General features: G+C 44.0%; 1 protein-coding gene across 1 annotated transcript in view; it reads right to left on the bottom strand.

Annotated features, from left to right (window-relative positions):
* Positions 1–12,562, bottom strand: part of ABCD3 (ATP binding cassette subfamily D member 3) — a 344,077-nt gene that overhangs the window by 19,454 nt on the left and 312,061 nt on the right. The window contains exon 22 of the mRNA XM_078641238.1: positions 144–200. Coding sequence (XP_078497364.1) covers positions 144–200 — 57 coding nt within the window. The remainder of the gene's footprint in view (positions 1–143; positions 201–12,562) is intronic.

The following is a 12,562-nucleotide window of genomic DNA, read 5'->3' as shown; positions in this document are numbered from 1 at the left end:
TTAACCAGTATTTTCAATAATACACTTTCACACAGGGTACGCATACAGAGCTTAAAAGACTGAAAATTCAAAAACTATTTTTAAACCTAAGCTATAGAAACATTATATTGTGTACTGATTCTAAAAAAAATGCCATACTATACCTCATGATGCTTCCATAAGGATTTTCTGTGAGACACTGTAAACAGCGTAATGCCAACCTACACACAAAAACAAATATGAAAGATACATGGTGACATTACTCTGACTCAAGTAAAATGAATCCACCTAATATATAAGAGTTTATGAGAACAAGTAATAGTATTGCTGGAGTACTCTTTTACGTGACTTTGTGAATGGGCTCGAAAACATAAAATGGCAATTTTCATGAAATATTCATATACAATAGGCACAAACTAAAATGATACTACCCCCTTTGCACCACTACTTAAAGAGAGTTGGGTATTATCGTGCAGATTCACAAAGGCGTGTAAGAGGATGTAAGAGAATGTAATGCTACTTCCCACATTCACTTGTGAATCGACCCCGTAGAGTTTTCGTTTTATCGCAAAATAAAATCTCCTTTATTAGATTCCATTTAAATAAAATTAGGAAGCAATGTCATTTTCATATCAGGCTAGTCATTTAGCTATATTTTTAGTACTTGGTTCACCTCTGTGGTCAAAATAGTAAATACCTGTAAGAGAGAATTACTACACTGTGAACTCCTCCACATACGGTTTAGTGCAACACAGAGTGAAGTTAAAAACTAGACAAAGATTCACATCAGAAAGTGCATATTTCAAAAATTAATTGAGCCCTCACACATTTTTGTAAGAGGGTCAAACACTGAAGCAGGTGTTTGCAACACTGGCATAAAAGATACAAACATGTTTTTGATATTAGGAGACAGATTTCTCCAACTTCAAAGAAACTATAGTTCATCACGTGCAACTAGCCAGTTATTATGCAACCACAAAACTGCTTTTCTATACTTACTGTACACTAGCTGCCTCAAAATCTCCCAGGTTAACAGGGGCACTTAATTGTCTGAAATTTCTCCTTAATTCTAATGCAGCATAATGGCTCCCCTTAATTCATATATCAGGCCTTCGATGCAAAAAAAACCTGATACAAGAACTCTACTTTCTGACACAAATTCAGTGGTATTGCACCTCCCCTTTCCAAACATTATATACTATCTGAAAGAGAAGAATGACTATTTCCCATAAAACTACATTGATCTCATCATCACCCAAACCACAAAACCATCCGATTCATCATTGTAACAAGCAGCACATGAGCAGTTCATAACAAACAGGTACACATTTGATCAATCATGACCACAATTTCAAACCAAACCCAATGCAAGAATCATATCGCAGTCAATGGCCTGATCAAATTCCTTTCTCCTTCAACGGTGTAGTTATGAGAACCCCAAGTTATTGACAGTATCATACAATCTAGGTTATAAACTTAAACAAACACTGTTTCAAATGCTCTCACTTTTTCCTAATGGTTTTTCTGGTTTACATTGTAGCCTGTTGGTACCACAGTCAATAGCCGGAATATTTAGTGCAGCTTGCAAACTAACAGCTGAAAAATCCAACAAAACTATGTCGTCAGTGTACTGCATAATATGTAACGGTTGATAATTAGGTCTCGGAGGGGATGATTTTGAATTGATCAGGGCCTGTTCAAAGTCAGCAGTAAATACACTTAAAAAAATAGGGGCTAGGACACACTCCTGCTCTAGCTCTTTCTTGATGTCAATTTGATAAAGGTCCATCCTTGCGGAGTTTGACTTGCACCTAATTATTTGAATACAGGGCAATAATGGCAATCAGTGTTTTTATCAGAAGGCCCCAAGCACAAAATTTCTGCCATAGCCTGGACCTGTCCATGCTGTCAAGTAATTTTTCCATAATCTATAAAGCAGGTGTGCAAGACTCTGTTATTGATCAAAGTTGAGTGGATTAAATGAGCCAGTGCTATGAGAGTTGCAGTGGTCCCAGTGATATTTCAGACCCCGGTCGGAAACCATGGGATAATACTCGTCTGCGAGAGCCAATCTTGCAGGTCTTGTAGACTAATGGAGCCAATAATTAGGTATCCACATCAAGCAGGGCTATCAATCGATAATTCGCAGGGTCGTCAATACTCCTATTTTTATGAACAAGGACGATTTATGAGCCCTGTCAGGACGAGGGCAACCGACCGGTTAGCAGGACTGCTCGATCCTTTATTCGAGAATTGAGGGTTCTGCTTTGAAAATTGGTACGCGCAAGCCAGTCGGCCACAGGGCACTGTTGCTTCTTCCTTCAATTATGATCTTTTGTATTACTGCAGACTTAGTCTGGACGGAGCTTTGTCAAGAGAATGGCTTGTCTGAGTTTATTGAATATGGCGCTTGCTTGGGTCATGCCGATGGCAAGTTTAGTGCTTTGATGGTATTTCTATACAGGGCCACAATGTACGTTTCCCATGTCATGCTATCTAATGGATTGTACCTCAGTGGATCAGACAGCACTGAGAGCTAAATGACTCACTCCCAAAAAACAGCTATTAGCAGATGTTCCTGCTTTAAATACAAAGATCCAGGTTTTGATAATGTGCCGCCAGCTTAGTTTCCCAGACTAGCTTCTTGCATTGGGTCCATAGTTCGGCCTTGCATTGTTCTACACCTTGAGATCCACTGCTGATTGATCTGGCTACTTTTGCTACCTTTTCTTTTTCAATGCGTAGGCTAGGTGTGTACCATGATGTCTGGCCATTAGCAGGAGTAAATGCGTGTTTACATAGTATGTCACTTGTTTTGCTTTGCTCAGACTAATTTATACATAGCATGATCAGAGGTTGAAGAGCTAAAGGGTTGATTGTCAATTGTGATAGAGTTGAAATAATTAGTACGTTCAACGCTGCAGCTGACTGCCCATGCCGGAAGGTGCTTTTTGGCATTGAAGGACCAGTTTATGCAGTTTAGTCTTAGAGAGGGGAAGCCTTCATCCAATTGCTTGTCCCTATTTATCTTGTAACCCTGAATCTGTAACACTGTCTTGAGAAAAGTGATCAGTTTCCAGCCAATGGTCGATCTGGAAAGCAGTCAGCTTGTTAAACAGCGACAGCAGCAACTTGTTTAATAGCGACAACAGCCTTACCAAGCGCACAAAAGAGAATGTCACCAACAGACAACCCCCAAGAACCAACTAAAATCAGCAAATAACCACCCAAAGACACAGAGAGTTGGACATAAATTGAAAATTTTCATATCCTCTGCAATTCCCAACTAAATGAATAAATGGTAATACTTTGCATGAAAAATAGGATAGCTGGATATTACAGCTACAATGCTGTTCAAACCTCTATCTCAAACATACATGGAGTTTGATGGCATGTATTTACCTTGATTCGACAAAAATAGCATCAAAAATAACTGTCCATAGCAGTTGAGCTATCTTGCAGTCCCTATATTTGCTGCTCCATGGCTATAAACACTATCAATAAGGTGCATCCAATCTGGCTAAAAATCACTAATGCCTCTCTTCAACAAGGGGGTGTCAATAAAGAATCTCTAGGAAAAAAAGGGAGGGGGTTCAATGGCAGCTTGAAAATCTTTTAGGTCATCATTCTCTTATAAAGAATCCACAGTTACCTGGGGCAACCAAAGCACAGCTGCATTAAGTGCCTGGTCAAGATCATGGACCATTGCATTTCTTCACAGCTTACCATATACATAAAGTACACTCCAAGAGGATCAACCAGTTGGGCCTTGGGGGGCCCATAGCACAAAAGTTATCTGCAGAATCTTTAATTGCAGGGCCGCGTGCAGGGTGCACGAAAAGGGGAGGGCATAAACTTGATGAAGTATATAACAGACCCATTGACCGGATGTGATGAGTGCCAGCGGTATAAATAACAATGAATTCAAGCCCTTCTATGGTGTACAGTTACATGAAGGGTGAAATTAAAGGGCCTGGCAGCAGTGGGGCAGAGTAAGCAAGAGGGCTAGTATTGCTGTTGGAATCCTCTTCCCCTATAACTCCCACGGTCCCACAAGTCACAAAAAGGTTGAACCAGATGGCAGATTGTGAGGATTGCCTATGACAATAGGCAAAGCCCCTCAAATAACAATGAAAGTTCCAATATTGTTTGTGAAATTGGCAGGTGGGGAAAAGGAACACCAAGGAAGCACCTGCAGCGCTACCTGCCTTGAAATGTTCCAAAGAGGGATATGATTTCTTGACGAACCATCATTATATATCAAAAGGCATTTCCATAAGTGAGGCTTGAACATATCTGAAAAACCAAAGGGCACACATCCAAGAGTGGGGTCTGATACCAACTCAAGTACTCATAGCCAGAGTGGCACAACTGGGGGTATCCAGGCCATATGCCAAATATATTGGACTATGCCTGGTCATTCTGTATTGCCTCTTCAAGGGTAATTCAGACGTCCTGAGGTAAAGCAGGTAAAGTCACACATTTCCTATAGGGCCAGGGTGTAGCAACCAAGAGGCAAACATTAAAGGATCGATAAGCAGGGCTAGCTGATTAAAAAGAAAGAAAAAAGTATTTTTGCTCAAAATTGTCTATTTTTCTTACTTATATGCTCAGTGAAGCAATGCAAAGAGAACAGATTGCTCACAGAGGTCTGAATTGTAAGGCCTTCTGAATTAAGGTGCTGTGTCAAGAAAGTTGTATCACTTGGGAATTGGACAACTCGCTGGCGGAGTTGAGCCAGGCTTGATCCAGGCCTCTATAAGAATCTTAGTGAAAGCTCCATTCAATGGTAATAAGGTATATGAGGATGAGATCTAAGGACTGCAATGTGTCTGTCAGAGGTTCCTCTTGAACTCAAATGTACATAGCTGTAAGTCTAGCACCTCGGTGGCTCTGCACACAACCATAGTAAAAGAAGCAGTCTCTTTGTAGGGGTACATAAGGTCAATTCAAGTCTGCCATAAGTGACCTGTTTAAGTCATTGACCTTTTCTTGGTCAAGATATAAGCCAGCTTCAGTTTAATCAACGGGGAGCAAATGGTATGACTCCTAATTATCATATTTATTGACAGGAACATTCTCAAGACAATGAAAGCATTGAAAAACCTTTGGAAACTCTGCCTTTAAGACAAGCGGCAGGAGGAGAGTCTCATCTTGAGGTTGATCTTTATTTATGGTGTACCACAACAAGGGACTCTCCGCAGGTAAAGTTGATTCCAGATCAGCAATTTCCGCCAGAGTGCCTGGAGCTTCTACAGTCAAGGGTGGTGCTGGCAAATGAACAACTGGCTGGCCTGCGGCAAAGAAGTCAGTGTTCAACTGGAGACCCTGATGAATAGATGGAACAGTAAGGTGCACTAGGGTAATCTGGGCACAACTTGAAGAGCATGGCCATCTTCAAGACTGGAATTAGTTGCTAAAGAGACAATGTCCTGGAAAACACAGTTTCAGCTCCAGAAGCAGAATCGGTCAGAGTCGGCTATAGAAGCTGGAGTCTAGTACCGACTACTGGACGTCTGTCTGAAGCTTGACCACTGAGGAGGCAAAGAACTCTTTGAGCTTTTGGTATTTCCTCTTTACCTTTTTGCCTGCCTACATTTTAGGATTATTTAGAGATGATCAATGGCAGTCATGCTTGGTGACGAGACACCCAAGACAGACATTGTGCAGGACTCTTACAGATAGTTGCTTGCAACATACGTGCCATGGTTTTAACCCTGTATTTCTAGGGGACGACATCCTGCAGTGTCAAAAGTTAGGTTAGAAAACATTAAAGAGTTTGATGATTTGAAGAACGTAATCCCCTCATGAAGGGCACGGAAAATGTGATGAAGGGCACAGAAAAAGAGAACCTAACGACAGAGTGCAGAGGTGGCACCAATATGTGGCTCAGTGTGGTCCTCTTCAGAGGTGAAATGGAGTCATGACAGAAGCAGACACCACCTGCAGGCACACAGGAGCTACTGCAGCAGCTTCTAGTTCAAGTCTGGCACCTGGGGATTTTCACAAGGTGAGGAATCTGCAGTGAAAAGTATCCATCTGTAGTCTACATCTATGAACCACAACTTTCAGCTCATATTTAATGTATTCACTTAATACTTGGTTGAGAAATACTCTATTCACTCTTCCCCATGATGCCCTTTCGGACAACCCGGTAGGGTATTTTTTTCAAATACTGAGCAAAGGTCTGTATTATCACAATATTATCTTATCCATAGAAGAATTCCCCTCATACCTTTTTGCTTCCACATCAACAAATCTTTTCTTAATGCATGAACAGAATCTCGCCAACTTTGTTATTATGCTGTTATCACTGGGTGCATATGGTTTGCTTTAGTTTTTTTATGAATGCACTGACAGGACAAGTAATTTAACAGTCTTGATAAAGCTCCATGGCTTATTCATCAGATTGAAACGTGTGGGCCTTTCTACTGGTCTGCTGCAATTAAGACCGTTGCACATCTTCAAAACGTTTTGGATGAGTTTACCCAAACAAGGATAGCCTTTTCCCGATTTTTCTATATTTTAGTTTTTAACAAATGGGAGACCGGTTTGATCACAGTTGAAATCCTGGAGCCAGGAAAAAGTAGAACAGAGTATCAACTGGATTGTTAATTTAGCTCGGAGTCCTTGATAATGTGAAATAGTATGCATTTGTTGGGGATAATGTTGCCACACGGCTGGGAAAGGCGCGCCATCTTGCTATGTTTGACATTTTTCTGTCCTACTTTTTTTTTTTTACAGCAGTGGACTCTGCAATCCGAGCTCACTGGAGCGCCCTTTGTTTAGTTTTCTAGCACACCATGCACTGTTAGCCAGCAGGTTCCCACACAGTGCTTCCACAACCACAGTGATTGGTGGCTGCTATATATAACCATATAACAATCCTTGAATGAACGTCTGTATCCAACTCTTTTATAATCGGCGATTTGTGACACACCAACTTAACGATTATAAAGACAAGATGTCAGAACTCCACTGTATTAACTTAATGCAGTCAAGCTCCGACATCACAATGATTGCTGCCAGAGCTAGCCGCCCAGGTGAAAGGCATATCACGCCAATGGAGTAATAGCGGTTTAAAGCAACCAAAACGAAACATTGCTTTTCCTTCTTCTGCTCTATTTTTGTAGCTTACAGTAACTACCAGAAAGAACAATATAATTTTTTGAATTTCTTAGACAATTTTAGAAAAGTTAGAGTATTTCTGCATGTTTCTACAGATTGTGAGGTACTGCGGTTTAAAAAAAACTGACTTGGTTTGAACTATTTCTAATATAATCTTGCAAAAATATATGTAAAAGGTTTGTAATGGTTTTAATTTTGCACTAGAGGTTATATTTGTATTCTTCATGTTTGCAAACATGCTCGCTCTTTTATATGTAAGAGCTACGTACTAAGGTTTAAAGTGGTTTGTGGGAAGGATGATGTTTTGACCATGTATATGAGATAAAGTGCCCCCTGCCATACTTAAGAAGAATATTGCAAGTCAACTATGAGTTCCATAACCTTATAAAAGAACACATCCTTTGCTCTCATCCCGTTATATGGTTATGTAACTCCTCTGTAACTTGCAATATCCTTCTCATGTACAGCAGGGGGTACTTTATCCCTTATAAAAAAAAGACCGTAGAGTGCCCAATGTCAAGTATCATCAGATGAAACAAGGGGCTCAGATATTTTCATTTTTATTCTTTGAGATGAGGAGTCCTTTTGGCTTCTCTATAAAATCTGTGGTGTCCTTACTCTATACCTATAGTTCGTTGTCTTCTGTGAGTGCCATGTTCGGTGTGTGCTGGATGATTTGTATATCATGTGCAGGATTAATGGTATCTTGGGAAGAACATGAGACTATTCAATGGTGTTGGGTTAGACATCACATAGACACTTGTGGTGCTTATGAAAGAGTTTGGCAGAGGTTGCAGTTAATATACAAGGCTTAAATTACTTTATCCCAGCCTCTCGATCCATGGGAAAGCCTGGGAAGATGCACTCTGACCTGAATGGCAATGTTCAAGTGCTACAAGGGAACCTTCATAGAGATCAAACTGGTAATTTAAATAAAGTAATGGGTACATCATGAAATGCTGCGCCCAGCTGGAGGTTTGCAGTAAGCACAAGGTGCACATTTTAAAAACTCACTCAATTTTGTAACAAATAGGATCCATTCTGGAACAAAGAAAAGACTAGTCCTTGCTAAAATTTGCGTGACTGTTCAGGCAGTAGTGCTTGGTAAATGTGTGGAGAGATGCCTATGTTTCTTCTGGCAGATGTCTAGTACCGGGACTCCGCATGCTAACGTAGTGGTCGCAGCCTCAGTTCTGCTGGAATCCGCACACAAACCCTCAGGGGGTTGCTTCTTGGCCAATGCGTAGGAGATTTTGATACATAGCACGATCCATCGAGAGATGGTCTGTTCTGCAGCACCTTCCCTTTCTGGGCTCCGACATACCCCATGAAGAGTTGTTTGTCCAACCGATTTCTTTTGTTTGGTGTTAGAAATTAGGTTTCTGTTTGGCAGAGGTATGCACCCTGTCCAAGCAGGAACCACAGTCTTAGTGAGGGTAAGTCAGATACATACTATAAGTTAAGCTGTGCTCACCCTCAAGTAGCTTGGCACAGAGCAGTCAGGCTTAAATTAAAAGGCTGTGTCTAAAAGGTTTTGTGCATTATATAAAACAGTAAAAACACCACAAAATGACCCAAAACCAGTTTAGAAAAACAGAGGTTAATTTTATGAATAAAACCAGACCAAAAAGACAAAAATTCTATCAGAAGAATTTGACATATGAATCTTTTAAAGATTAAATGCAAAAATTGTGCTTAGAAGCAGTCCGGGCTTAGAGAGTTAATTGGTAACGCTGGACCGGGACAAAGTCAAGAGTTCCGGATGACCACAATGGAGCACGGGCTGGATACAAGACCCAGACAGGGCCCGCTGAGCAAAAGTACCTTGATCCTGGTTTCAAACAATGAGCTGCGTCAGTGATTCCCACACATTTGGGGTGATGCGCTGGATTTTTCCATGCAACGGCAGTGATGAGTTGGTCCTGTGAGCGATGAGTCGGTTCTGAGGTGCGGCGGTTACAAATGTGATGCCTCAGGTGTCTCCACATTGTAGAGACGATGGGTCGATCTTCTGCACCCAGTCGCCGCGGAGCAACGGTTAGGGAGGCAATGCGGCTGTTCTAAATGTGATGCGGCGGTCTAGTTCCTGCGACTGTGTAGATGTCCTGATTCAGATCGGCGCAACAGTGTTGATTCATTAGTTCTGGCAGATGTAGCACTTTATCCTCACTTCCAAGGGCCCAGGGCTGGTTAGGCACCACTTGGCATAGCAGGAGTAACAGCAGACCCAGTCCAAGTGCTGTTCGCAGGTTGAAGAGAGATGACTTTGCTATCCCGGAGACTTCAGGAAACAAGAGGCAAGCTGACAAGCCTTTGGAGATGATTAGGTTCTGGGAGGTAGAGATGCAGGTCCAGTCCTCACTCCCAGGTAAGGGGGCAGCAGGCCAACCAAAAAAAGCAGTTCAGCAGAATGGCAGTCCCTCCAGCAGCACAGCAGTCTTTCCTGGTAGAATTTCCTTAGTTCCGTAAATGGCTGCAGTCGGTGGTGTCAGAGGACCAGTACTTCTACGCAGTTGGACCTTTAAGTGGGGGAGAATTCAAAGAGATGTCTTTGAAGTGCACAAGTTCCTTTCTTTACTGCCTTGGCTCCAAACTCACTACAGAGGGGTATGCAACCCTTTGCGTGGGGACAGGACACAGACCTTCCAGTTGTCAGGTTCTCCCTCCCATCCTATCTAGGATGGCCAATCAGGATGTGGATGGCACATCAGTCATACCCAAGTTCCCGTTGTGTATGGCTGTCTACAGGGAATGTACAAAGCCACCAGTCACCCAACCCAGATGTGTATTTAGGGACCGGCAGAAGGCACCAAATGGTTACAGTAAGAAAATGTCAACTTTCTAAATGTGAATTTTTCAGAATTACAATTTAAAATCCAACTTCAAATTAAGTTGTGTTTTCAAATTGTGATTACAGAGACACCAAATGTGGGGGATCTATTTCTTCCCAATTGGAAATTACACTTATAAAATGTAATAAGATGATCCCAACGTTATCCTTTGGTAGCGAAAGGCCTTGAAATAGTGAAAAAAAGGAATTTAAAAGTATTTCACGACCAGGACATGTAAAACTCACAAGTACATATCCTATTGCACAAGTTACTTACCTTCGGTAACGATATATCTGTAAGAAACAGTAGTTAGTATTAGATTCATTACCTTAGAATACCCCCAGGCGTCGGACTGGATACGGAAACTTTTGCGTAGTAGTACCCTTGCGCGTCGGTAGGCGTCGTCTGCAGCTCCGCGTCTGTCGTCGTCGGAGTACCCTCATGCGCTGACGTCAGGTTCTTATACACAGCTTTTCCGTGCCAGAAAACGCAGAGCCATGATAAAAACCAACACTGGTGCCATAAAAACTAGGGCCCTGAAAGGGGATGACCTTAACCCTAGATATCGGTTCGCAGAACGGGGAGGATGGGTGGGGCGGTAAGGAATCTAATACTAACTACTGTTAATTAACTTGTGCATCTGAAAGAAACAGGTTAGTGTTAGATTCTTTACCTTAGAATAGATACCCCAGCAATACCAACCCTGGTGGTGGGTCTGCGAACCAATAATCACACCAGAAAGTCCTGGAGAAGGGAACGGCCGAAAAAGCCATCTCTCCGGACTTGGCTGTCCAGGCAGTAGTGTCTTGTGAACGTGTGCAGCGAGGCCCACGTAGCTGCCTGACAGATGTCCTGCAAGGGGACTCCCCGGCCCAGGGCAGTAGTAGCCGCCGTGGCCCGCGTGGAATGGGCACGAAGCACCACAGAAGGCTCCTTTCGAGCCAAAGAGTAACAAGCCTTGATGCACAAGACGACCCATCGAGAAATGGGTAGTTTGTGCACCGCCCGTCCCTTCTTAGCGCCCACATAACCAACAAAGACTTGGTCATCCACCCGGAACTGGCGTGTGCGATCCAGATAGAATGAGAGCGCACGTTATGGGTCCAGACGGTGGAGCCTCTCTTCCTCTTTCGAGGGATGCGGAGGCGGAAAGAAGGTGGGCAAAGTGATAGACTGCCCGATGTGGAAGGCTGTGACTACCTTGGGTAGGAAAGAGGGTCGCGTCCGCAACACAACTTTGTCTGGATGGACTGAAAGGAAAGGAGGCTTAGAGGAAAGGGCCTGAGGCTCACTCACTCTCATGGCAGAGGTGATGGCAACCAGGAAAGCGGTCTTCAGAGTAAGGAGGCGAAGAGGACAGTTATGAAGTGGCTCAAAGGGAGCGCACATCAGAAAAGTAAGAACAAGGTTAAAGTCCCACTGAGGCATCACGAAAGGAACTGGAGGAAACATATGGGTGATGCCCTTTAAGAACCTATTTACAATGGGGGACTTGAACAAAGAGGGCTGATCAGGTAGCCTTAAGAAGTCGGAAATGGCTGAGAGGTAGCCATTCAGAGTGCCCAGAGCAGAGCCCTACTGGGCAAGAGAAAGAAGGAAGAGGAGAACCTCTGAAAGAGGGGTAGAAAGAGGATCCACAGCCTTTGCTGTGCACCATGCCACAAACTTGTTCCACCTGCAGGCGTATACCGATTTTGTGGAGGGACGCCTGGCTGCCAGAATGACATTACAGACTTCAGGAGGCAAGTCAAATGGCCTCAACTGCCGCCGCTCAATCTCCACGCATGTAAGTGGAGACTGGACAGGTTCGGGTGGAGGACCGTCCCCTGCTGCTGCGACAGAAGGTCCTCCTGAAGAGGCAGACGAATCGGGGGATCGACAGACAGGCTGAGTAGCTCGGGATACCAGAACCTCCGTGCCCAGTCCGGAGCCACAAGGATGACTTGGGCCCGGTTGCGCCTGATCTTCTACAGCACTTTGGGCACAAGTGGAATAGGCGGAAAGCACAGAACTGATGACATTGCGCGTTCTCTTCTGTGGCAAATAGATCTAACCAAGGCTCTCCCCACTGCTGAAAGAGGCCTTGAGCCACGTCCGAGTTCAGACGCCATTCGTGATCCATCATGCACCGACGGCAGAGTTAGTCCGCCCTGGCGTTCAGGGAACCTGCCAGGTGTTGAACCACCAGGGTCACGCCCTGATGTTCCAGCCACTGCCAGAGGCGCAGAGCCTCCTGGCATAGGTCCACGACCCCACCCCGCCCCGTTTGTTGCAGTACCACATGGCGGCGGTGTTGTCCGTGAACACCTGCACTACACTCCCCCGGACAGAGGGGAGGAATGCCTTCAGTGCAAGTCGGATCGCCCGCAGCTCCAGAAGGTTGATATGGAGCTGGGACTCAGCCGGAGACCAGAGGCCTCTGATCTCCGCCTCTCCCATGTGGCCTCCCCAACCCTGGAGGGACGCGTCCGTCACAACTACGTGCTGCGGTAGGGAGAGGGATCTGCCGCTGACCTAATCGCGGCCAGTGAGCCACACTGCAACTGTTTTGCAGTGCCCTCCGAGATCAAGACATGGTCGGACAAGTTGCCCTGATGCTGGGCCCACTGAAACTCAAGGTCCCA

This window comes from Lissotriton helveticus, chromosome 1_1 (genome assembly GCF_964261635.1).
Source record: "Lissotriton helveticus chromosome 1_1, aLisHel1.1, whole genome shotgun sequence".
Lineage (NCBI taxonomy): Eukaryota > Metazoa > Chordata > Amphibia > Caudata > Salamandridae > Lissotriton > Lissotriton helveticus.
This window is presented reverse-complemented; position numbering and strand designations above follow the sequence as displayed.